The sequence below is a fragment of the Geotrypetes seraphini genome, chromosome 1 (assembly GCF_902459505.1).
Source record: "Geotrypetes seraphini chromosome 1, aGeoSer1.1, whole genome shotgun sequence".
In the NCBI taxonomy this organism is placed as follows: domain Eukaryota; kingdom Metazoa; phylum Chordata; class Amphibia; order Gymnophiona; family Dermophiidae; genus Geotrypetes; species Geotrypetes seraphini.
The window spans coordinates 218,731,181-218,754,303 of record NC_047084.1 but is presented as its reverse complement, the minus strand read 5'-3'; the positions used below and the strand labels follow the sequence as shown (position 1 = coordinate 218,754,303).

General features: G+C 41.4%; 1 protein-coding gene across 8 annotated transcripts in view; it reads right to left on the bottom strand.

Annotated features, from left to right (window-relative positions):
- The window catches only part of GUF1 (GUF1 homolog, GTPase), a 129,250-nt gene that overhangs the window by 94,321 nt on the left and 11,806 nt on the right, over positions 1–23,123 (bottom strand). For all 8 annotated transcript variants that reach the window (XM_033946227.1, XM_033946245.1, XM_033946218.1 and 5 more), the window contains 5 exons: positions 21,368–21,516; positions 20,531–20,611; positions 13,638–13,715; positions 11,968–12,051; positions 5,263–5,327 (listed from right to left, as the gene is read on the bottom strand). In XM_033946227.1, the coding sequence (XP_033802118.1) occupies positions 5,263–5,327; positions 11,968–12,051; positions 13,638–13,715; positions 20,531–20,611; positions 21,368–21,516 (457 nt within the window). The remainder of the gene's footprint in view (positions 1–5,262; positions 5,328–11,967; positions 12,052–13,637; positions 13,716–20,530; positions 20,612–21,367; positions 21,517–23,123) is intronic.

Below are 23,123 nucleotides of genomic sequence, written 5' to 3'. Positions count from 1 at the left end.
GCCGGCGGAGGGATTCCCTGCCCCCCGACGGGCCCCCCGAAAGGGCTGCATGCGCTGAAAGAACCGACCCCTGGAAAATCCCGGAGCCGGGAAAGAAGCAGCCCCACGCCCAGGGCGATACTTGCGAAACTCCCGCAAACGCCCCCGGGCAGCGCCACCCCGAGACGCAGGACGGGCACGGTCCTCAGGCAGACGGGGAACCTTAGAGTCCGTCAGAGTCTGAATCAACTTATCCAATTCCTCCCCAAACAAAAAAGACCCCCGAAAGGGAAATTTAGTAAGTTTAGCTTTGGACGCAGCATCCGCCGCCCAAGCGCGCAGCCACAAAATACGCCGCGCGGCCACTCCAAAGGCCATAGACTTAGCCGAGATCCGCACTAAGTCATAAAGAGCATCAGAGAGGAACGAGGCCGCCATCTCAATCTTTGCCACCTCCTGATCCACCAGAGACCAGTCATCAGACTCCCGATCCAGGACGCGCTCAGCCCACCGAAAAACGGCGCGAGCGACCAGCCCCCCACAAATAGCCGCCTGGACCCCAAAAGCCGAGACCTGAAAATTGAGCTTAAGGATATTCTCCAATTTGCGCTCCTCAGAGTCCCGCAAGGCAGACCCGCCCTCAACAGGGACGATATGCCACTTAGAAATCGCCGAGACCACCGCGTCTACGACTGGCGATACTAAAGTAGCCCGATCCCCCCCAGGGATGGGATACAAACGAGCCATGCTACGCGCCAGACGAAACACAAAATCCCGAAAATCCTGACGCACAGGAAAAGAGCGGGAAACAGGACAGACCCCCTGAAGCAGAGGGGCCCCCATACGCGGGGTCTCCGGCGGCGCAACTTCAAAAAAGCAGCACCAAGGAGACCTGCTACATCAGGTCTAAAAGCTCATCCCTCAGAATAAAAAGCGCACCACGGACGCATCTGCTCTGGAAGACGGGAAACCCGCCGCCCCGCTGCCAGCGGGCGTCCCCTCTAGAGGATCCTGGAAGCCCACCAAAGCAGCCAGGTCCTCAACCATGCCAACCCGCTCCTCCGACCACCATTCCGCAATCCAAGCCCCCCCGCGGGCGCTTGGATGAGGGAGGAGGAAGAGGGGACGCCAAACGAAAAGAGGGAGGCAAAGCCATAGGGGGCGCGGAGGGAAACCACCCCCGAAACCCCCCAGGTGCACGTGGGACCCCCACTTGTCTGCACAAAGAAAGAAAATAAATTGGGGACAAAAAACCCCTGGGGGTCCCCAGGGACTCCCTGCCTCAGCAGGGGTCCCAACTGAAACCTGCCCCTGTGTTTGCAATACAGGGGGAAGGTCACCTGAGGTTGCAGACAAAATGGCGGGGCCAGACAGAGAAAATGGCGAAGTTCCCGCCAAAAAAGCTCCCTCCATGGCCTGTAGCGGCTGAGAAGACTGAACAGTCCCAGCCGCTAAAACAGGCAAGTCGGCATCAGCTGTCAAAAAATCAGCCTCCGTGGGCGGTTGGAGAAGACCGGGCTTCCCCACTGCTCCAAGCCGACTCGCGAGGCACCATCGGCGGGGAGCTCTGGGCGCCTGCAGCCGCTGCCGACGGAGCTCCACCACTCACCGACCCAAACCGCCGAGTTCAGGCCGGCCGCGAGTGCCTCGCGGCTGGACCTAATTGTGTCCCCCTCCCCCGGAGAAGGGCACAATTGCTCCATACGCGACCTAGCTAGAAAAAAGTGCCGGTTAGATGAAAAAATACAGTAAAATACAGTTTTCTTAAAGGGAAACAACCCTCCAGACCAGCACTACCTCAGGATTTTTTTTTTTTTTTTACAGAACAGACTCCACAGGCTCTCGAAGCAATATGCCTTGCTTGATTTAGGGGGCAAGGCTTACTGCTGAGGCTCCTCTAAAAAAATGTGGGGAGGTGGAGGAAGTGGGGGGAGGGACCCCGCTCGAGACCCGCCGGGTTTGACACCCCCGAGGTCGGACGAACCCCCAAACAGGGTCCGCCCAAGCTCCGTCCGGCCAAAAACAGGGACAATAAACCCCCTAAACAAATTCCAACAGCCCTACCAAGGGAGATGGGTACAGATCACATCAACACCTGCTGGAGACTGAAAGAAGACTGAGGGAAATAGAGAAGAGGGGATAGGATATACTGTCCCACAGTTTTGTTTTCAGTCTCTACCTGCTGGTCATGATTAGATATATACCCATTCGTAAAGTTAACCTCTACTGGTCTGGAGAGTGCTAAAGAATTTAAAGCGTCTACCAGCGTCTAAAGAAAAGGCGCCAGAATCATGCCTCTGGAGATGCCTACCAGCGCCTAATGCCAGAAATGGAATTAGGCACCATAAAGCACTTATATAGGCACTTATATAGGCACAACTATTTTTCTCAGAAGCGCAATTCTCTACATGGTGCCATCAAGTGACTGACACCTGATCGACAGCCGCCGATACCGGCGTATAGAGAATCCAGGTCTAAGTGAACATAAGCCATAAACCTCTTTATACCATAATTTTTAATGCATAATTGCTATTTATTTTCAGTATTTTACAGATTGAAAATAATATAATAATTTAAAAAAAACTATGAATATATCAAGTACAATAGTTAGAACATAAGAATAGTCATATTGGGTCAGATCAATAGTCCATCTAATAACATAAAAACATAAGAATTGCCTTACTGGGTCAGACCAATGGTCCATCAAGCTCAGTAGCCCGTTCTCACTAGTACCTGGCCAAAACCCAAGGAGTAGCAATATTCAATGCCACTGATCCAGGGCAGTGACTTTCTCAATTACATGAAAGGCAAGGGGATGTCTTAAACAACCAAAACAAGTTTTTAATCAAAATAATGAGTTCCTTATTCAAAGAAATAAGTCTCAACAGGGATCCCAGTTTCAGCGTTTGGAAGATGCCTTCTTCAGGGGACATTTTGCTGAAAACAATGAAGATACAAATGAACTGCTGAAGGCGAGCTAGCTCCCAGAGGAACAAACCCCGAGTTTCCATGTGGCACAGAGCAGGCCAGCTCAACAGGTGTACCTTCTGGTTACCCTGTGAGCTGCAGACCAACCACGTGGAGTCTGTGTCCTCTCCCAGGCAGAGCTGCTCCAAATTTGGGGACGTCACAGCACCAAGCCTCTCAATCCGGATACAAGATACCCAAAAATAATTAAAAATGAGCAGAGCAGATCAGAACACAACTTCTCAACTCGCTTGCAGAAGAAAAAAACGAAAAGGGAGCTACAGCCCATTAGGGAAGGAGGCAGAATTGAAAAGATGTGATTGATACTCTTCTGCAACAACTCACAACCATTGGATATTTACTTATCAGCAAACTATTTGGTTTGCATTTGATGTATATGTTAGGAAATCATGCACTGTGAGTGAGAGAACGCTAATAGAGTGCTCCCCCTAGAACCCTTGAGAAAGCCTCTTGTGAGGCGAAACGGGTCCCGTCGGGCCATAATGTTGGGGCAAGCAATATCTAAGAAAAATAAAGATAAAGATTAAGAATCACAGTGTGTTCTGTGTGGATTTCTGGATGTGTGATAAAGAAGAGTTTCGATTCTGGAAGTTTTTCCCTACAGAGTGAGGATTTCTTTTGTTGCAAGATTTGATATTACCTCGCTTTCCATCTTCACCTTCTTTGCTCTAATGCATGGCTTTCTGCAATGGTCACAACCAAGTTATTTCATCTTGTCTATGATAAGTTTATAGTTTGCCAAAGGTGCTCTTTTTCAAAGCAGATAGAAGTCTCAAAATGGCCTAAAAAAGCCAATCTGCCGAAAACATCCAAACCACGATTTTAGAAAGGCAGAATCTGGCCTTTTTCCATTGCAGTTCATCCAAATAGCAAGGGACTGTGCTGAAAGTGTTTTGTGTGTAGGACTAGGATGGGCCCAAACTTAGCATGTGTTTCAGCTATAATGGAAAGAGAAGCACCCAAACAAACAACAGAAGGATATCTTTATTTAGACTTGCTTCAATCATGTCCAGGATACAAAAAAGGTGCCCTGATTGAGCAGCTGGCCACTAGAGAGATGAAGGCATGATCTTTCCTTCATCTCCCAGTGGTTGCTGACCCTCTTCCACCCACTCCTAAGAAATGAAAGTGACAGTGGATACCAGGCTCTATGATAGCTTGAGGTATTATGGTCATTCCTAACAGAGAAGCAAGCAAGTGTAAAGAGCAGCCTACTGGTCAGTGCAAAAGATTTTGAACAACAGGATTCAGGTGTAACTCATTGATCATTTCTTTACTAATACGTAAGCTCTTCTGGAACACAGAAATACCTAATGCACCTGAATTTATAAGAGACCTGCAAGCGTGATGGCGACTGTAGTGGTATACCTTTTGGTACAGTATGTTTTCCTGGAGGGCTCATAACATATAAAGGAATTAAGGTGGGATTTGTACCTGGGTTGCGTTGTTTAAAGTCAACTGCACTGACTATAAAGGTGCCCCTCTGTTCTGCAGGGACATCGGAGTAACCATTTCTGTATAAATAAGGCCAGACATTTTGTACTAGGCTTTTTGGTGTTTCTATATTGGTCAATTCATTTTGGGAAATGGCTTTTCATTTTGAATGTTTTCAGTGCAAAAACGTCCTTCTCACGTATTTTTGAAGAGGAAATCCTGATGTTTTTCCTGTTCAAAAATGGTTGTAAGATGATAAGAATATTGTCAACATTAGTTTTTCAAAACCAGGAAAATTCCTTACAAGGATTCAAAATCTTTAAAACTCAGTGTTCAAATTAATTTGGTATTTGATATACTGCCCATTGGTACAGCCATCTGAGCGTTCACAATCAGTTCACAATCTAATCAGGTACTCTTAAATATTTTTCCTACCTGTCCCACAGGATCACAATCTAACTATGGTAGCTGGGGCAAAGGAGGGTTAAGTGAATTGGCCACAAGTGCTATAAGGAGCAGCAATGGGCTTGAACATAAAACCTCAGCAATTCTAACTACTAGGCCACTCCTCCAGTAAAATGTAGGCACTAAAACCCTCAAAACTATGAGGAAACAATGACATTCATCTTACATGAGTGTGCATAGCCTTGGCAACGTTAATACTCATAGTCACAGCATCCCTTACTCACAGACATTATAAAATCTGAGGTTGACCTAAGGAAGGTGCACCAACTCTGCTCAAGATCACTAAAAGAGGAATGGACAGAGTAAACCAACCCTTAAATATAAATCCCCAGAAAGAGTTCTTATGGTAGAGAAAAAAAGGAAGTCACATAGAATCATGACATGACATGGACTCACGGAGGAATTCTTGAAATTACTTCTCGAAGAACATTTTCAACATTTGTTCCTAATTTGGCAGAAATCTGTAAAGAAATAAATAGTTTCATGAAAAAATAACCCATTTATCGCCAAATTAAAAAAGTATCTATTATTATTGAAAAACTGAGTAGGCAAATTCTCTGAGACAAATACAAGCAGAAGAAATGAAACATACAATTATGTTTTACACTGCACAAAGAATGATCCAGTGTGAAGGAATCTACCACTGCTTCTAACAGAGGCATGCTCCACAAAATGACATTAAATTAAATTTCACAATTTTCTTAGCCAAAAATATGCATAGACAATATGAGATCATTCAGATTAGTTGTCTATATTCAGGGATCATTTCTTGGTATCACATTGCTTTTTTGTGAGGCAGTATCAGTCAGGTATAGCATCAACTGTTTTCCCTACCAGCACCCTCTGGTAAGTACAGAAAGGCATGGTTTCCAAGACAGAAAAGGGAGTTGGCGGAAAGAACAACAGAGCTGTGATATACCTTTCTCCCAGGGCCTCAAGAAGGTACAGTTGGGACGAAGGAGGTTTACATGTAGCCACCAGTTGAATAGATGCCAATGCAACATCCAGAGCTGTAGCTGAGAGAGTGTATCTAGTTCATCCACTTGCAAAAATGGTGCCAGTACAGCTAATGGAGTCAAATGGATGCAGAGAATCAAGAATCGAGGAGGGGAGAGGAATGAGGGTAATAATACAAGAGGATAAGGAAAGACTTCAGACTCACCCCACTGGAAAAGGACCCTGGGAACCACTGCCAGTCTAAGCACTGACCACGGACTCAACCTAAGGGCCGCAAGACTGTGGCTTATGGAGCAGACCAAGTCTCTAGTCCTGCTGCAGCAGTCTGATCTGTTCCATCTACTGAAGGCAGAGAAATACTGTTCCAGGCTGCATCACTCCTTATGATAGTGATGTCACTGGAACATCAAATTTCTCTGCCTCTATTTTCTGCTAGCAGTCAGGCACAACACACTAGAGTGGACTGATCTAGCAGGATGATAAGGGTGAAGGATTTTGTATAGCAGTGAGTCATAATTATGTAGCATACTCATTAGTATAGCGGATATTGTGATTGTCTCTCACTCAAATTCTGTATCCCCTTCTTTATTTCATTTTCTCTAAAACATGTGATCTATCTCCATCTCCTTGCTTACCTTTTCCTGAGTTCTTTGCCAAACTAGCTCTGCTACCTTTTTTGTCTCTAGATTCCCTCCTTTCCCTCACAGAAGGGAGGAACTATCTTTGGCAGAAGACTGGCTAATCTACTGAAGAGGGCTTTAAACTAGAAGCGATGGGGCAGGGTGATCAAAACCTCCGGGTGAGTATAAGCCCTCAGGTAAGTAACTCATTGAATACCTCTACATGGATGGGAAAAGGGGGTCAATGTCTGGAAAGCAGTAAATACTAATGCTTGAAGTATGGGAAACAAGGTTCTGGATCTAGAAGCTGTGATGGAAGAAGATGAGTTTGATATAGTGGCGATCACAGAGATGTGGTTCATGGAGAATCATGACCTAGATGTAGTTATACTGGGCTATAATCTGTCCAGGAAAGACAGGGTAGGAAGAAAAGGAGGGGGAGTAGAGTTATATGTTAAAGATCATATTAAAGCCACACAATTGTAGGATCTGCAGGGCAAGGTAGAGGCACTGTAGATCAATTTGGAAAAAGGGAATGGTAAATATATTAACATTGGTGTGATATATAAGCCTCCTTCACAGATGGAAGAAGTGAACAGAGATTTAATAGTAGACATTCAGAATATATTTAAAAAGGGGGAAATTTTACTAATAGGTGATTTAAACATGCCAAATGTTAATTGGGGTATCCCTATTGTGTGGTCTTCTAGAAGTAGGGTGATCCTGGATTCTCTACAAGAAGAACTGTTCCAGCAGTTGGTAATGGAACCCATGCAGGGATCATTTAGTGCTTACAAACAGGGAAAGTGTTTCTGATGTTACAGTGGGTGATCATCTGGCATCCAGTGATCATTGCATGGTGTGGTTTAATATTAAGACAGTTATAGTGAGAGCTCATTCAAAAGTAAAGGTTCTAGATTTAAAAAAAAAAAAAACTTTGTTTGGATGATGATTACATCAAGGAATTGTTTTCTAGATGGGAACATCTGGAAGGAGAAGAAATACAGTGGAAAAAACTGAAAGGAATTATTTTAAGAGCAACAGACTTTTTTATGAGGCAAGTAAGTAAAAGTAAGAGGAAAAGAAGGCCACTTTGTTCTCAAAAGTAGTAGCTGAGAAGGTAAGGAATAAGAGGTTAGCTTTCATAAGCTATAAAGGATCGCAGAAAGAGGAAGACAGGCAAAAATATCAAGTTTCAAGTTTATTTAAAATTTCTTATACCGCCTAATCAGACTTCTAGGCAGTATACAATTTTAGTAAAAACAGATATTGACTCTAATACAAATTTAAAATTAATAGACATCTTTAGGGGGGGAAGTTAAGAGACGCTGTTTGAGTAGTCAGGAAAGCAAAGATGCAAATGGAAGAAAAAATAGCTGACACAATAAAACGGGGAGACAAGACATTTTTTAGATAGGAAGAAGTGCAAAGGAGAAATTAGGTTCTTACTAATTTTCTTTCTTTTAATCCCTCAAGACTGGCACAGAAACAGATGGGTTTACGCTCCTCTGTCAGCAGGTGGAGGCAGACATTGACTTTTGGCTGTAGTACAAGTGGGCTATACAGTACCCTCTACAATCAATCTGACAAATAGCCAAGCAGGAACTAACTAAGAACTTAAGAACTGTGAACTATAACACCACCAATGTCACTCCCAGAAGGAGAATGCCAAGAAATTGTCCGGTTTGGACAGGGAAAACACTGTTGGATATTGATTAGAATAAGAATCTTCAAAAACGTTCCCACAGCTCTCCAGCTAAGCCAGACGAACCAAACGCCACTGCTCTTATTGAGCTCCCAAAAAACCCAGACAAAAAGATAGTGCAGAAAAAAAATGTACTCTTTGCGAAAAGACACCAAATAAAAATGTGTGCCGGTTTGGAGGGACTAAAAGAAAGAAAATTAGCAGGAGGAACCTAATTTCTCCTTCTTTAGCGTCCCTCCAGACTGGCACATAAATGGATGGGACATACTAAAGCAGTACTCATCATAGGTGGGACCCCCGAAGGGCCGCCACAAGAACATGCTCACTGAACACCTCGTCCTGATGCACCTGAACATCCACACGGTAGTGCCAAACAAAAGAATGGAGAGAAGACCAAACCACAGCTTTACAGATATCAACCGGAGGCACAAGAGAAGACTCAGCCCAAGAAGCTGCCTGCCTCCGAGCAGAATGAGCTTTTAGAAAATCTGAAACAGGCTTCTTTTGAAGAAGGTATGCCGAAGCGATAGCCTCCTTGATCCAACATGCAATAGTAGCCTTAGAAGATTCGTCCCCCTTAAGAGGGCCCGCAAAAAGGACAAAAATATGATCCAACTGACAAAACTCTTGGGTTCGCTGCACGTAAGCACGAAGGACTCTGCAGACATCCAATCTGTGCAACTGTCTCTGCTCCAAAGAGCTATCCCGACTACCCAAGACTGGAAGGACAATTGACTGGTTGACATGAAAAGGTGAAACCACCTTCAGCAGAAAAGAGGGAACGGGGCGCAGAACAACCTGCTCCCTAGAAAACTCCAGAAATGGGGGCCTACAAGAAAAAGCCTGCAGTTTGGAAACACGCCTCACTGAGGTAATGGCTACAAGAACACCACCTTAAGAGTAAGGTCCTTCAAAGTGCAAGAGCCAAGAGTCTCGAAAGGAGAATGAACGAGCACGGAAAGAACTAGGCTGGAACCGAAGGACGAACTGGCGGCTGTAACAATTTCACTGTTTTCAAGAAGTGAATCACATCCAGGGAAGAGGCCAAATGCTGGCCATGCAACAAGCCATGAAAAGAAGACAAAACCGCAAGCTGTACTTAAAGGGAGGACCAGGCAAGACCCTGATCCACACCATCCTGCAAGAACTCCAATTTGTGAGGCAAACACGCGCAAAGGAGAACCACAGCATGTGCGGAACACCACTCCTCAAATAGATGGAAAACTCGCACCTAAGTCTGAGAGGTGGAGAGTCTCCGAGAACCTAAGAGGGTGGAGATCACTTTATCCGAATAACCTTTCTTACTTAGGCGTTCTGTTTCAAGAGCCAAACTGTAAGACAAAAGGGACCCAGATCTAACATTGGAATGGAACCCTGAATCAGAAGATGGGCCAGAGGGGCAGCGGAAGAGGATCTGCCATGAGAAGACAAACCAGATTCGCGTACCACAGGTGCCTGGGCCAGTCTGGAGCCACCAGGATCACGCACTCTGCGTGCCGAGCAATATGAAAAAGCACTTTGCCTAAATTGTCCTTGATTAAGTCCCCTGAAGTAACTCTACATTCATTATGGGATTTAGTAGCAAATCTGGGGAAGTCATTGTATCCCTAAATTCATTGTCTGGAAGAAAGAACAAAAAAGCAAGAAGAAGAACTGAAAGTAATATAAGTTGAAACAGGATTTTTGAAATTTCAGTTTGATAAATTGAATAAAGACTTTAGCGAGTTACGTCAAACGCAGGAAACCTTGATAAAAGATAATAATGATTTGAGCAGCGAAACAGAATTATTAGAAAACTATTCCCAAAATAATAATTTACGCTTCCTGAATTTCCCTAAGGTGTTTTCAGTTACACCTAGAAAGATGTTGAAAAGACATTTCTTGGATATAATTTTAGTTCCTGAAGAATCAGTTCCTCCTTTTTCTCAAATTTATTATCTACCAATTAAGGAATCACAAGAACAACAAAATCAAGATTTAATATTTACTTACATTTTGACTATTTTGGAAACCTCTGATAGAGAGGCGGCTAAATTTTCAACATTAGTGACTTCGGTGGCACTTTTGCCTGATAAAATGTAGATTTTGAAAATGTTTTTTAAAAACAGAGAAAAAGAATTTGGGGGGGGTTTAAGATCATGATTTTTCATCTAGCACCTGGATACAGAGTATAATTCCATTCTAAGAGCTCTAAACTTCATACTCCTTAAAGGTGCTTCGTAGATAGAAAAGCAGTTAGGTGAGAAGGTTCAAAGAAAACATTTCAAAAATTGATATCTCACTATATATACATTTGCATGGATATCTTAAATAAAAAGTTCCACCAATGAAAGTCACTTCTGGATTCAAAAGCAAAAACTGACATCTTTGCTTCTGTGTATCCTGGGAAACATCTGGGAATATCTGGTTTTATTATAGATGATTCTATAATTTCCTTAAATACTCTACTCTGTGTAATTTTGGATTCAAAATAGTGGACTTCAGAAAGTTTAGTCTGTTATATTTTCTTGCCTCTTCTTTCTTTTCCCCTTTTTAAAATATGAATCTAGACTTTATCATTCTTTTCTATACAAGTGTTCTGCTTGATATAATGAATGAAATACGATTTAAAAAACCAAACAAACATAGAATGGTGACATTTCTGGAATCCAGTGGATTATAAGACTGGAGGCAACATGGATTCACTAAAGGTAGGTCTTTTCAGACAAATCTGATCAATTTCTTTGACTGGATGACCAGAGAATTGGATAGAGGGAGTGCGCTAGATGTGGTGTATTTAGATTTTAGCAAAGCTATTGACAGTGTTCCACACAGGCGTCAAATAAATAAACTGAGTGCCCTTTGGATGGGCTCCAAAGTGACGGGCTGGGTCAGGAACTGGTTGAGTGGAAGATGACAGAGGGTAGTAGTCAATGGAGATTACTCTGAGGAAAGGGATGTTACCAGTGGTGTGCCTCAAAGTTCTGTTCTTGGGCCTGTTCTTTTAAACATTTTTATAAGTGATATTGTTGAAGGGCTGTCGGGTAAGATTGAAAGATTAGGTTTCTTACCTCTTCTAATCTTCCTTCTTGTAAATCTCCTCTGGAGGCTTAACTAGAGGGCAAGAAGCTATCAGATATCACTTTTGGGGGGTTCATTCTGCTGAGAAGGTTTCTGTACTTTTCCTACTAGCAGATTATTTTTAGTCATTATTTCAATTTAGCACACAGATTTCCATTGGAAACTGAAGGCGAGTTACATTCAGGTTCAGAAAAGTTGTACAACTGTTAATGATTGAAAATTAGAGTTTGTAAACTAGGGGCTCCTTTTACAAAGCCGCGTTAGGACTTTAACACGCTACACTGCCACGTGCGCTAGACCATTGAGCTGGCGTTAGTTCTAGGAGCGTAGTGCGGAGTGTAGTGCGTGGTAATTTCCTGCGTGCGCTAAAAACGCTAGTGCACCTTAGTAAAAGGAGCCCTAAGTGTTGCCTGGCTTCTTCAGATATCAAATCAGGGAAACTACCAAAACCACCATGCCTAAATCTAGCGGGAGAGTTTTCTGATAATATTAAACTTATTGATCACTCAGGAAAAAAACAAATCCAGTCCAAGTAGATTCAGCAAGCAGAACAAACTGTAACAACTACATGTCAATTTGCACACTATTAAGTTGGACAGCATAAAAGGGGTAACATTTCAGATGCTGTACATCAGAGCACCTATCAATCTGAATGGTTTGGATGGGAGGGAAGGTTGCCCGAGTCAGAAGAACTGGAATATGCAACAGTAAAGCTCTCGTGCTCTTAAAATATGAAAAGGAAACTCTTGAGGATCTTACCCTAATACATTCTTCCTTTGGAATATCAAACATCTTTTCAATCTGCTTCTCAACTCTTTCAGGATCAGCATTCTTCAAGTCAATCTATAATGTAAGTATCGCATTAAGTATCCAACCTGGCACCTTTCATAGACAGCAAATAAAAATCTAGATACACTTGAGGCATGACAGCCACTAAGGGTCTGTTTCTATAAATAGCACCTAACTTGGTAGATGCCTAGGGAAACAGCTCCTGCCATGTCTAGTGGCACTTGGTAGATGTCAAAGACTTGGCACCGGTATATTAGGTCAGGGTTTTCTTGGCCTAAAATGCCAGAACCATCACAATCCACACCCAAACTCTGAGCCCTAACCACACCTATTTTTTGGGCAGGCACCTCAGTCTAGGCGCCTACCCAAAGCTTAATTTTTAAAAAATGTTTTTTTAATGGCATTATTCAATTAACAGCACCAACTGAATCAATTAAAAAATTAAGTTAGGCACCTGGATCGGCTAGACATGCCGATCTAGGTGCCTAAAGGCAGGTACCTTTTATAGAATCAGGGCCTAAATGCCTATTAAAAACTAGAGGCTGCAAGACTAAAGCTCAATAAATTAAAATCTCTAGACTTACAAGTCTAAAGGCATGTTAAGAGCATCACCATTATACCTTTGGGTTACTGCTCTTTCACAGAGAGCAATGTTTCTTTCCTTACTCAAGAGTGACCCTAATACCTCGAGGTGATATAAGAACATTAGAGTTGCCATACTGAAACAGACTGAAGATCCATTAAGACCAGTATCCTGTTTCCAACTGATCATTCCAGGTCATAAATACCTGGCAAGATCCAAAAAAGAGTAAAACAGATGATTTTATGCTGCTTATCCTACTAATAAGCAGTGGATTTCCCCATGTCTATTTTAATAGTGGCTTACTGACTTTGCTTTTAGGAAATTATCCAAACCTTTTTAAAATCCTGTTAAGCTAACTGCTTTCACCACATTCTCTAGCATCAAACTCTAGACTTTAATTACAGGATAAATAAAGAAATATTTTCTCCAGTTTGTTTTAAATCTACTACTTAGTAGCTTCACTGCTTGCCCCCTAGTCCTAGTATTTTTGGAAAGAGTAAACAAACAATTCACATCTATCCATTCCAATCCACCCAGTATTTTATAGGTCTCTATCATATCTCCCCTGAGCCATCTGTTCTTCAGGCTGAAGAGCCCCAGTCACTTTAACCTTTCCTCATAGGGAATTTGTCCCATCCCTTTTATAATTTTTGTCGCCCTTCTCTGTACCTTTTTTAAATCTGCTTTATCTTTTATGTGATGAAGCAATCAGAATTACAGTAGGTGGAATCCAGATAATTTTCGGTGGCTGCTGAAGACATAGATATTCAACATCAGCAGGTGAATATGGCCCAACATTGACTATCTAAGAGCTCCTTTTACTAAGCTGCGCTAGCGGTTTTAGCGCACGCTACACGCACTAGACGCTAATGCCTCCAAAGAGCTGGCGTTAGTTTTTCCGCATAGTGTGGGGGTTAGCGCTCACTAATCTTCAGCGCGTGCTAAGTAAAAGGAGCCCTAAGTCTACATCAACCCACTGTGGCCAGCATTTAATGTTAACCATGGCAGGCTGAATGTTGACCGGAGAATATAAAACACTGAATTTCAAAACACACACCTTGTTGACAACAGGAATTATAGACAGTTGAGTTTCAAAGGCAAGGAAGAAGTTTGCCACCGTCTGTGCTTGAATACCCTAGAGGAAGGATCAAAGACACCAGAACATAAGAAAGTGACTTTATCCAGTTGTCACACTTGTCTGCCAAAGCAGAACACGCTCACTTCCTGAACCCGTTGTAAATGATAAAAATAAATTGCCCTTGAAAAGAATAAAAAATATAAATGCAACATAGCACAATTTGTAAAGTACTTGCTTGTTATCAGCAGTTTATATTTCTTTTCATTCATTCATTTCTTTATTTGAATTTACACATCTCCCTCATTATTCGCGGGGGATAGGGGCAGAACCAGTCCGCGAATAGGGAAATATTGCAAATATCCGGCTCTGACCAACCCTCGCTTCCCTCCCACCTTCCCAAGGCATCCCGGCCTTACCTGGTGGTCTAGCGAGCTTTCGGGGCAGGAGCAATCTTCCTACGCTCCTGCCCCGTGCAGATCACCAATAGAAAATGGCTGCCGTGAGTTCCCGTAGTCTCTCGAGACTACTACGGGAACTCCCCACAGCTATTTCCTATTGGCAATCTACATGGGGCAGGAGCGTAGGAAGATCGCTCCTGCCTCGAAAACCCGCTAGACCACCAGGTAAGGCCAGGATGCCGGGGGGGGGGGGGAAGCAAAAATATGGGGGGGGGGTGTTTTCCCCTCCCCCCAAAAAATTATGATTTTGTGAAATCGCGAGTGCGGAAACCACGATGGGGAGGGGGAAGGGTATTTACTTACTGCTTTTTTTTAAGCTATTTATCCAAGGCAGTATACAGCAAGAATAAGATGAGCAAAGGCAATAGACAATTACAGCAGTAAAAATATTCAAACAACAGTACAAAGGGCTCCTTTTACGAAGCCGCGTTAGCGGTTTTAGCGCATGCATCTCTTTTAGCGCGCCCTAAACCCGTGCTACGTGGCTAGAATTAATGCCCGTGCAATGCTGGCGTTAGCATCTAGCGCAGCTGGCAGTTTAGCGCGTGCTATTATGCGCGTTAAACCGCTAACGTGGCTTCGTAAAAGGAGCCCAAAGTATGGTATATGGTATGCCACTTGCAATGTCAGCACAATAATTTTTACACAAATATCATCATATGTTTTTCTATTTAAAAAAATGAAAAACTAAAGTTCATTGTCAAAGGATGTGCTGCAGAATATTTCAGACTAGCAGGGTGAGAGCTTTGATAGACAAGGCATCAATATAGAAAGAATGAATATGTTACACTGCAATTCCAGCTTCCTTGCATGATACTTATGATACACATGCTATTTTACATAAATTTTTCAGAACCTTAAAATTGAAATTACACTTTGGATGGCAAGAAGTACAGACTTGTGAGGCTAGGGTAAGACCTTTTTCAGAACCACATCATGTCCCATCTTCTTGGGTTCCTCCTGGAATGACGGATGACACGATTGCTGCATATGAGAAGCTAGTGATAAGGGATGTGAAGAAGCTTGAAAATAATAGGGTGCCTTACCATCATAATTTATCACATGCCCAAAGGTTGGCACTGAAATCTCTTATGAATGATGCTTCTGTAGTTATCACTAGAGCAAAGGGGGTGGGGTGGGAATATTAACCAGGACTGCATATGACCCACCCCTCAGTTTCAAAAAGAGGTATATGAAATGCTTTTTGTATGCTAATGTTCAAGGGATTATATCAATGAAAGAATTTAAATACTTTTTATATTATAAGTTTCCTAACATCCCATGAATATTTTTTTTGCCCAAAGTGCATAAATCAACCCATAAGCCCTCTGGCCGTCCTATAATCTCCTGTTGGAAATCTCTATTTGAACCATTGTCTCAGTTCATTGATTATTATGTTCAACCTTTTGTTCACATGATCCCCTCATATTTGTGGGACTCTGTGGACCTCATGCAGAAATTATCTGAAGTGATTATCCCTTCTGATGTCCAGGAAAACGTTCTGTTGGTGACTTTGGATGTCACAACTCTCTATACTAGTATACCCCAATCGGAAGCTATTGTGGTGCTTGAGAAATATCTAGAGAACGCCTCTTCAGTGGGCAATAAATTGGAGCTGCTATTAACCATGGCAAGTTTTGTGATCTAGAGGAATTATTTCCAGTTTGAAGACAAATTTTTTATTCAAACCAAAAGTGTAGCCATGGGTGCTACTATGGCTCCTTCAATTGCCTGCCTCTATATGTCAGAATTTGAAAGTTCATTTGTGCACCCATCCAGATATTCTTTTAGGATCATTATTTATTTATTTCTAAAATTTCTTAAACGCCTATAACTAAGCGATTTACAATTTAAAACATTCACAATGGTTCAGAGGATAACATACATAACAATACTTTAATTATGTGGAAATGTTTTATAGATGATATATTGTTTATATGGATGGGCACACAAAATGAGCTAAGCGATTTTAGTGAGTATTTAAATAGATGTAATCAACATTTGAAATTTACAGAGATGTTTGACTGCAATAGCATTACTTTCTTGGACATTAAGATATAATATATATTACAGGATAGTGTATATTTTATTAGTAATGTAATGCTTTAATATTAATCACTTGTTTGTCAGTTTTAAAATGAATAAAGAATTAAAAAATAAAAAAAAAGATATAATATAATATGGTTAATTTTCAAACAACTATATTTAGGAAAAAGACTGATACAAACACTCTTCTCCATTATCAGAGCCACCATCGTAAACAACTTAGGGTTAGCATTCCAGTGGGCCAAATGTTAAGGCTAAAACGCCTATATGCTCGCTTCAATCAGATTTTCAAGTTCAAGTTGGAGAGATGGGCCATCGTTTTCGTCAGAGGATATCTTAAACAATGTTTAAAGAAAGCATATCAACGTGCTCACTGTGCCAACCAAGATTGGCTGTTATTGCCAAGAGAGTAGGATATGACTGACAATAGAATGACTTGTATATTGCCTTTTTCCCCTTGGCTACCCAAGTAAGTCAGGTCATTTTTAAATATTGCGACATCTTATATTTTCATTCAGTTTTCTCTGAGGACCCTGGAATCATGTTCAAACAAAGTAGGAATCTAAGTGAACTTTTAAAACATCATACTCATGATACCACTGTGTCACTGTGAATACGCCCTCAACATCAATCACTTTATAATCCCTAATACTGATAACATCTATTTTTTGAGAGATAGAACAGACTGTAATTCATCACAGGTAGTATATGGGATTAGATGTCCATGTGATAAGTTATATATTGGTCAAACTAGGCGTAGTATTAAGCTTAGAATAGCTGAACATCTAAGCTGCATACGGACGAGAAACTATGATGCACCGTTAGTAATGCACTGACAACAAATGAATCACCAATTGAGGGATTTAAGATTTTTTGACATCAAGCAATTTTATTTAAACAGAGGAGGGGACATTTCTCAAATATTGAGATATCATGAACAGTGTGCATTTATGCATGGCAAACTGTGAGCCCCAATGGACTGAATAAGGAAATCGAGTGGATTACACTATAATTACATTAGCACTCCTGATTTAAATTCTGATTGAAACATAAGTGACGTCACTACTGACAAGGTTTATTTAGATTGATTTGGACCCCATTAGGTAATTGTCAGCTGATGTGTCTAGCTTTCAGTTCTGCCTGGTAGGAAGCCAACTTTATTGTGTGATGATTGACTAGGAATGCTAAGAATTTTTTTTAGGGTGTTATTTGACTCTTCTTAGTTTTATTTCTCTCTAGTTCTATGTTTCCTCCTGATGAAGCTTAAAGTGAAACACATTCGTGATGAGGAAGATAAACTGTTGATTTGAATGTGGAGCTGGACATATTTGATTTCGATGGAGTTTTGAACACTTTTCACTATGAGGGATTTAGCCACTGGCAAGCCCTGACCTGCAGTCTCAGAATTATCATACTAAGCCATCACTGCATTTACAACGATAAGATAAGTGGACTATCATATTTTTTTGAAGATTTATTAGTAGGCAGGCAGGGTATGTGTGATGATGTGTTTTGTGACGCCATTTCCAGTGATTTGACGTTAATTTAACTGAGCACAATTCATTCACTATTTTGAGTATTATTTGAATATCTATTTATGATTTTAAGATCTTTTTTGTTAGTAGAATTTGAATTGAAGATCTTACAGTTTTTTAAGAGTCTCCTGACTTATGCTTACTACACTGCAATACAGCCAAAACTTACTCTGAAATATATGCTAAGGAAGAAGGTACATCCTGATGTAGAAGGTAAAAGATCTATTAAAGTCACAAAACTGACCTAGTCATTGTTGGGTTTCCTTAGCAGTGAGATCCACCACATTTAATGTTTGCTAGAGGCTCATGGAGGCTTAGGGAGTGAACTGTGGATACTCAGGGGTCCTTTTATCAAGGCGCGGTAGGGGTTTAACACGCGGAATACCGCACGTTAAACCGCCTGTCGCACTAGTCGCTAACGCCTCCATTGACGAGGCGTTAGTTTTGTGGCTTTCCGTGGGGGTAAGCGCGCGATTAAATGTCTGACGCGCTAACCCAGCTAGCGCGGCTTGATAAAAGGACCCCTCAGTGTAATAGCATAAATAATGCATTTTTTAATTGATCTATTGGATTGGGAATGCTGCATCCAACCAAACAAGGGTATTGGGAGAAATAATCCATAGAGAAAACACAGAACCCCACTGTGAAACAGTAGTCAGTACTCTAACAAAAGCCACAATCCCTTTTGCAAATCCTTTTAATATAGGGAAGAAAATGCCAAAGGACTAAGAAGAAAAGGTGGTATTTACCGTTAGGGGCTGCAAATGTGTTTTTTGGTTGGAAGGGCCAGTCTCCCATTTTACATTTACACTAATGAATATAGTTTTTCATGTGGGCTAATCATTAAGACTAGAGCTATACATTTAGCACATTTTTAACATGATTAATGTGTTAAAATATTAACAATTGACCAAGCAGCACAATAATTCAAGTTACATTTTCTGTGAGAGTATAACCAAACTTCAGATTGGAAGGGTATATATTCTCTTACCCCTCCTAACTCTCTTCACAGATCCTCAGAAGCACCACCTAGCACTCATACAAATTCATTGTGTCAGGCTTTATGCACTACTTCCTCACCGGATCTTCCATATTTTGCTATTAAATTTATAAACACTTTTTTCCACCTTAGTGTATAAATAGTTTAAATACTTAGCTTAAAACTTGTGGTCATGCTTTCAGGGATTTATACCACCAACATGTTTCATCCAAAGGGGTTTTATCAAGGCACCATATCCCTTTCTAAAGCTTAACGCTGCTGTAACCGACCACTGAATAGTACTAGGTGGTACTTCTGAGGATCTCTAAACGTTGTATTACTCACTGTGAAGAGAGTTAGGAGGGGTAAGAGAATATATACCCTTCCAATCTGAAGTTAAAATATTAATATGCATTAATAATTTTAACACGTTAATCACATTTCCCTCCTCCCAGCCGCAACACACACTTGATCTCTCTAAATCTGTCCTGCTAGTCTATCCCTTCTCTTTCCACCTCCTTCCTGTTCCCAGCATCCCTCCCCTTTTCTTCCTCCCTGTGTCATTCTCTAACCACATCTACCGCGGTGATGAAAAAAAAGTTAGATGGATTGTGGGAAGGAGGAGAGGGATTGACAGACATGGGAACCTAGAAAAGGAGGGGGAGAAAAGAGGAGAGATGCTGAACCAGGAAAGGAGCTGGGGGAAGACCACCCAGGGATGTAGAGATCCAAGGAAAGGTTAGATGGATGGTGATGAGGGAGGGAGAGGGATAGACAATGGAGACTGGAAGAGGAGGGGAAAGAAAAGGGTAGACACATGCTGGAACCAGGAAAGGAGGGAGGAAGAGCAGTGCTGGAACCAAGGATGGAGAGATGCAAGAGGTACTGGACCCAGGAGTTGGAGGGATAAATGCTGGACCAAAGGTGGGGTGGAGTAGAAGAAAGGGAGAGAGAGAGACTGAGGCTGGACGAGAGGAAGAGAGAGGTAAAGACATTGGACCAGGAGGGAGAGATAGTAGACTGGGGGGATATAGGCCCCAGGGTAGGGGTATGGGATGAAGGGGAGAGGAGGACATAGAAGACAAACAGAGAGGTAATGTTGGGCATAGAGGGAGCTTAGGGACACAAAAGAACAGCACTGGACAGAAAAGGAATAGGGGCACAAAAAGATAATGTTGGACATGGGCGGGTTTACACTGATCACAGGGATATGGACTTGGGGTAGAAATGCAGGACAGGTCAAGAATGGGTCACAGAGCAGAAATGCTGAATATAGGGGAAGATAAGATCACTGAGAAGGCAAAAGCAGAATGTGGAGGGATGGATAGAGACAGGGACAGAGATAAAGAAGGGAGATACTTGACAGGATGGATAGGAGCGCAGATGGTGGAGGATATGGGGGTAAAAAGAAATGCCAAACTAATAAGAAGCACTGTAAAGACAAGAAGAAAAGCAGAAAATCACAGATAACAAAGGCAAGATAAATGATTTTATTTCCAGTTTAGTAACAGAATTATGTCAGATTTGGGAATTTACATCTGCTATCTATATTTTACACTGTACAGGAGGAAATGTGAGGGGCGCTTTATGCGATTAATCATGTTATTAAAATTGTAATTAATGTACAGTCCTAATTAAGACATTGATCACATAGGCAAGAATACTAAGACATTCCACTTTAGTAAAAAGGAAAACCGGGAGATAGTATAAGAGAACCCACTTATTACCCCACTGTTCCTTTTTTTACCTCAATCCACAGAAGGTATTCAGTATCTAATGTACTCAAATCAGCACATTTTATGAGTGGTAAAATCTATCAGCAAACCAAAATTTAAAAACCATAATGCTCTTTACCTCATTTGCATCCACTACAAGTATCACACCTTGGCAAGCAGAAAGTGATCTTGAAACTTCATAACTAAAATCTACATGACCCTGTGAAAAAGAGCAGATAAATTAATAGAAACATAGAAACATGATGGCAGATAAAGGCCAAATGGCCCATCTAGTCTGCTCATCCGCAGTAACCATTTAAATGTACAGCGCTATGTACGCCTTTCAGCGTTATAGTAGTGTATGTTTGTTTATTGGAATCCATCTAGAAATGTTGAGAGAGCAGAATATAAAATAGGTAGTTGTAGAAAAAAATAAAATGGAAAATTACATGACAGTATTAAATACTGAGGGAAATTCAAGAAATTGCACCCAGAGTTAGATACTGGAAAGATCCGTGCTAAACTAGTGCTCTGCAAAGGGCGCTTTGCACAGAGCATCCTCTGAAGAATATTAGTTCAAAGTGAATCTTGTGTCAAGCTGTTAATTTACTCTCCTTAAATGCCTCCAAAGTGACTCAGCCTCTGCCAGCTACTCCACATAGGACAGGGAGTGGCCGAAAGACAAAAGAGAATCAGCAGTTTGGAGGTATGCCAAGGGAAAAGTAATTAAATCATACCCAATATGATCTGCCCTTGACTATCATCAGGTAATCAGAACATGGAGAATGAAAAGCTCTGAAGAAGCAGAGCTCATTTCCTCAAGATACATCAGTTTTTATTGTTCTTCAACCTACACCTTTCTGAGAGCGCTGTTCTTTTCAATGTAAAACCAATTTTTTGGTCAAAATGTTAAAAAAAAAAAGTTTTATCTTTATAAAGAACCCATAAAACACGTATGTATAAAATGCTGACTTACCGGTGTATCGATAAGATTCAAAAGGTAGGTTTTTCCTTCAGAAGGGTAAAACAGAGATGCTGTCTGTGCCTTTACAGTGATTCCCCGCTCCCGCTCTACCTGCAGTTTATCCAGAACCTGTTTGTTGAGCTTGGTTTTCTGAATTGCCCCTAAAAATAACAAATTCCAGTTACCAGTTAAATAGAAGTTTATTCTGAATATACCTGCCTGACTGAAAAGTATTGATTCCATAGTAATGTACAGCTTCATGGTTTCAATGGGTCAGAATCAATGCTCCCTCTAAAGAATGGATAGACACATGCAAATTTTTTTTTTCATGTGAGCAACAAGTTCTAAAAACCAACAATTTTCCAGATTTGCAAGTATTTTTGTGAGCAACCATGTAAAATCTGTGAGCAACACTCCTAGAATGTATGAATGATTACTTATGCTCTCCGCTTAGAGCCAAAGAACTAAGTATCACATTAATAGGAGTGTTACAATACTTAATAAAGAGTTAAAAGTTTTCGGTGAACATTCCCCACAGCCGGTCTGTTGGTGCCGTCTTTTTGACGTCACAGACAGCTTATCGGGAGGTATTTAGAATGAAGAGGAATACGCCACGGCCATCTTGATAATAGGAACTCGGTGGTCGTTATGCGGGTGATTAGCTTCACAAAGGTAGTAATTATTCTAAGAGTTCTGATGTAGATATAAATGTTTAAGATGTTTTGAAGACATTGATTTACAAGGATAAACTTTATTAATAACGCAGGTTTTATTGTTGCAGGGATAGTAGCCTTGAAGAAACCCTTTGGGTGAAACATGTCGGCTGATTAATCCCTCAGAACCTGATCACTTAAGTGAAGTATTAAATAAATTACAAATGATTTATAATATTTATAAACTTGAAGGATACAACTACATCCAACTAAAAATATAAAAATTTCTGTAAGAGACCCGGTGAAGATTAAATGCATAAAGCCAGATACTATGAAATGCACTTAAGTATCTTGGTGGCATTTCTGAGGGTCTAGGTGACTAACATTATATGAGAGGGGGATAAAGAGTTGGTCTAGGTCGGACTATTATCGAAGCAGCATACTCCGCTTAGAGGGAGCATAGGTCAGAATATCCCAGTCTCTGCCTTATTAATTTAGTGTACAGTGCTGCATATGTCTAGTAACATTATAGAAATGATAAAGTACTAGTAGAACAGCAAACATTCTCTGTGTAAAGGACATTTAAGACCAAATTGTATAAATCAGGGGTCTCCAAAGTCCTCGAGGGCCGAATCCAATCAGGTTTTTGGGATTTCCCCAATGAATATGCATGAGATCTATGTGCATGTACTGCTTTCAATGCATATTCATTGGGGAAATCCCGAAAACCTGACTGGATTCGGCCCTCGAGGAGGGACTTTGGAGATCCCCTGGTATAAATAGTACCAAAAAATAGCCTAAGTGCTATTCTATAATAGCATTCTGAGTTGGGCGCCACTTACAGAAAAGAGCTTAGGACCACACTGAACTTTTAGGTGCAAAGATTTACACCAGTTGAGTCCTGGTATAAATTCTTGTGACTAATACCCTCTTTTAGGAACGTATAGCATGGGTTTTAGTGCCGGCAACGGCGGTAACTACTCAACGCTCATAGGAATTTTATGAGCGTAGGAGCAGTTACCGCCGCTAAAACCTACGCTATGTGTTCGTAAAAGAGGGGGCAAATTAGGCATGATCTTCTTTAATACTGGATGCATTTTTAGTGTCCCTCCCAT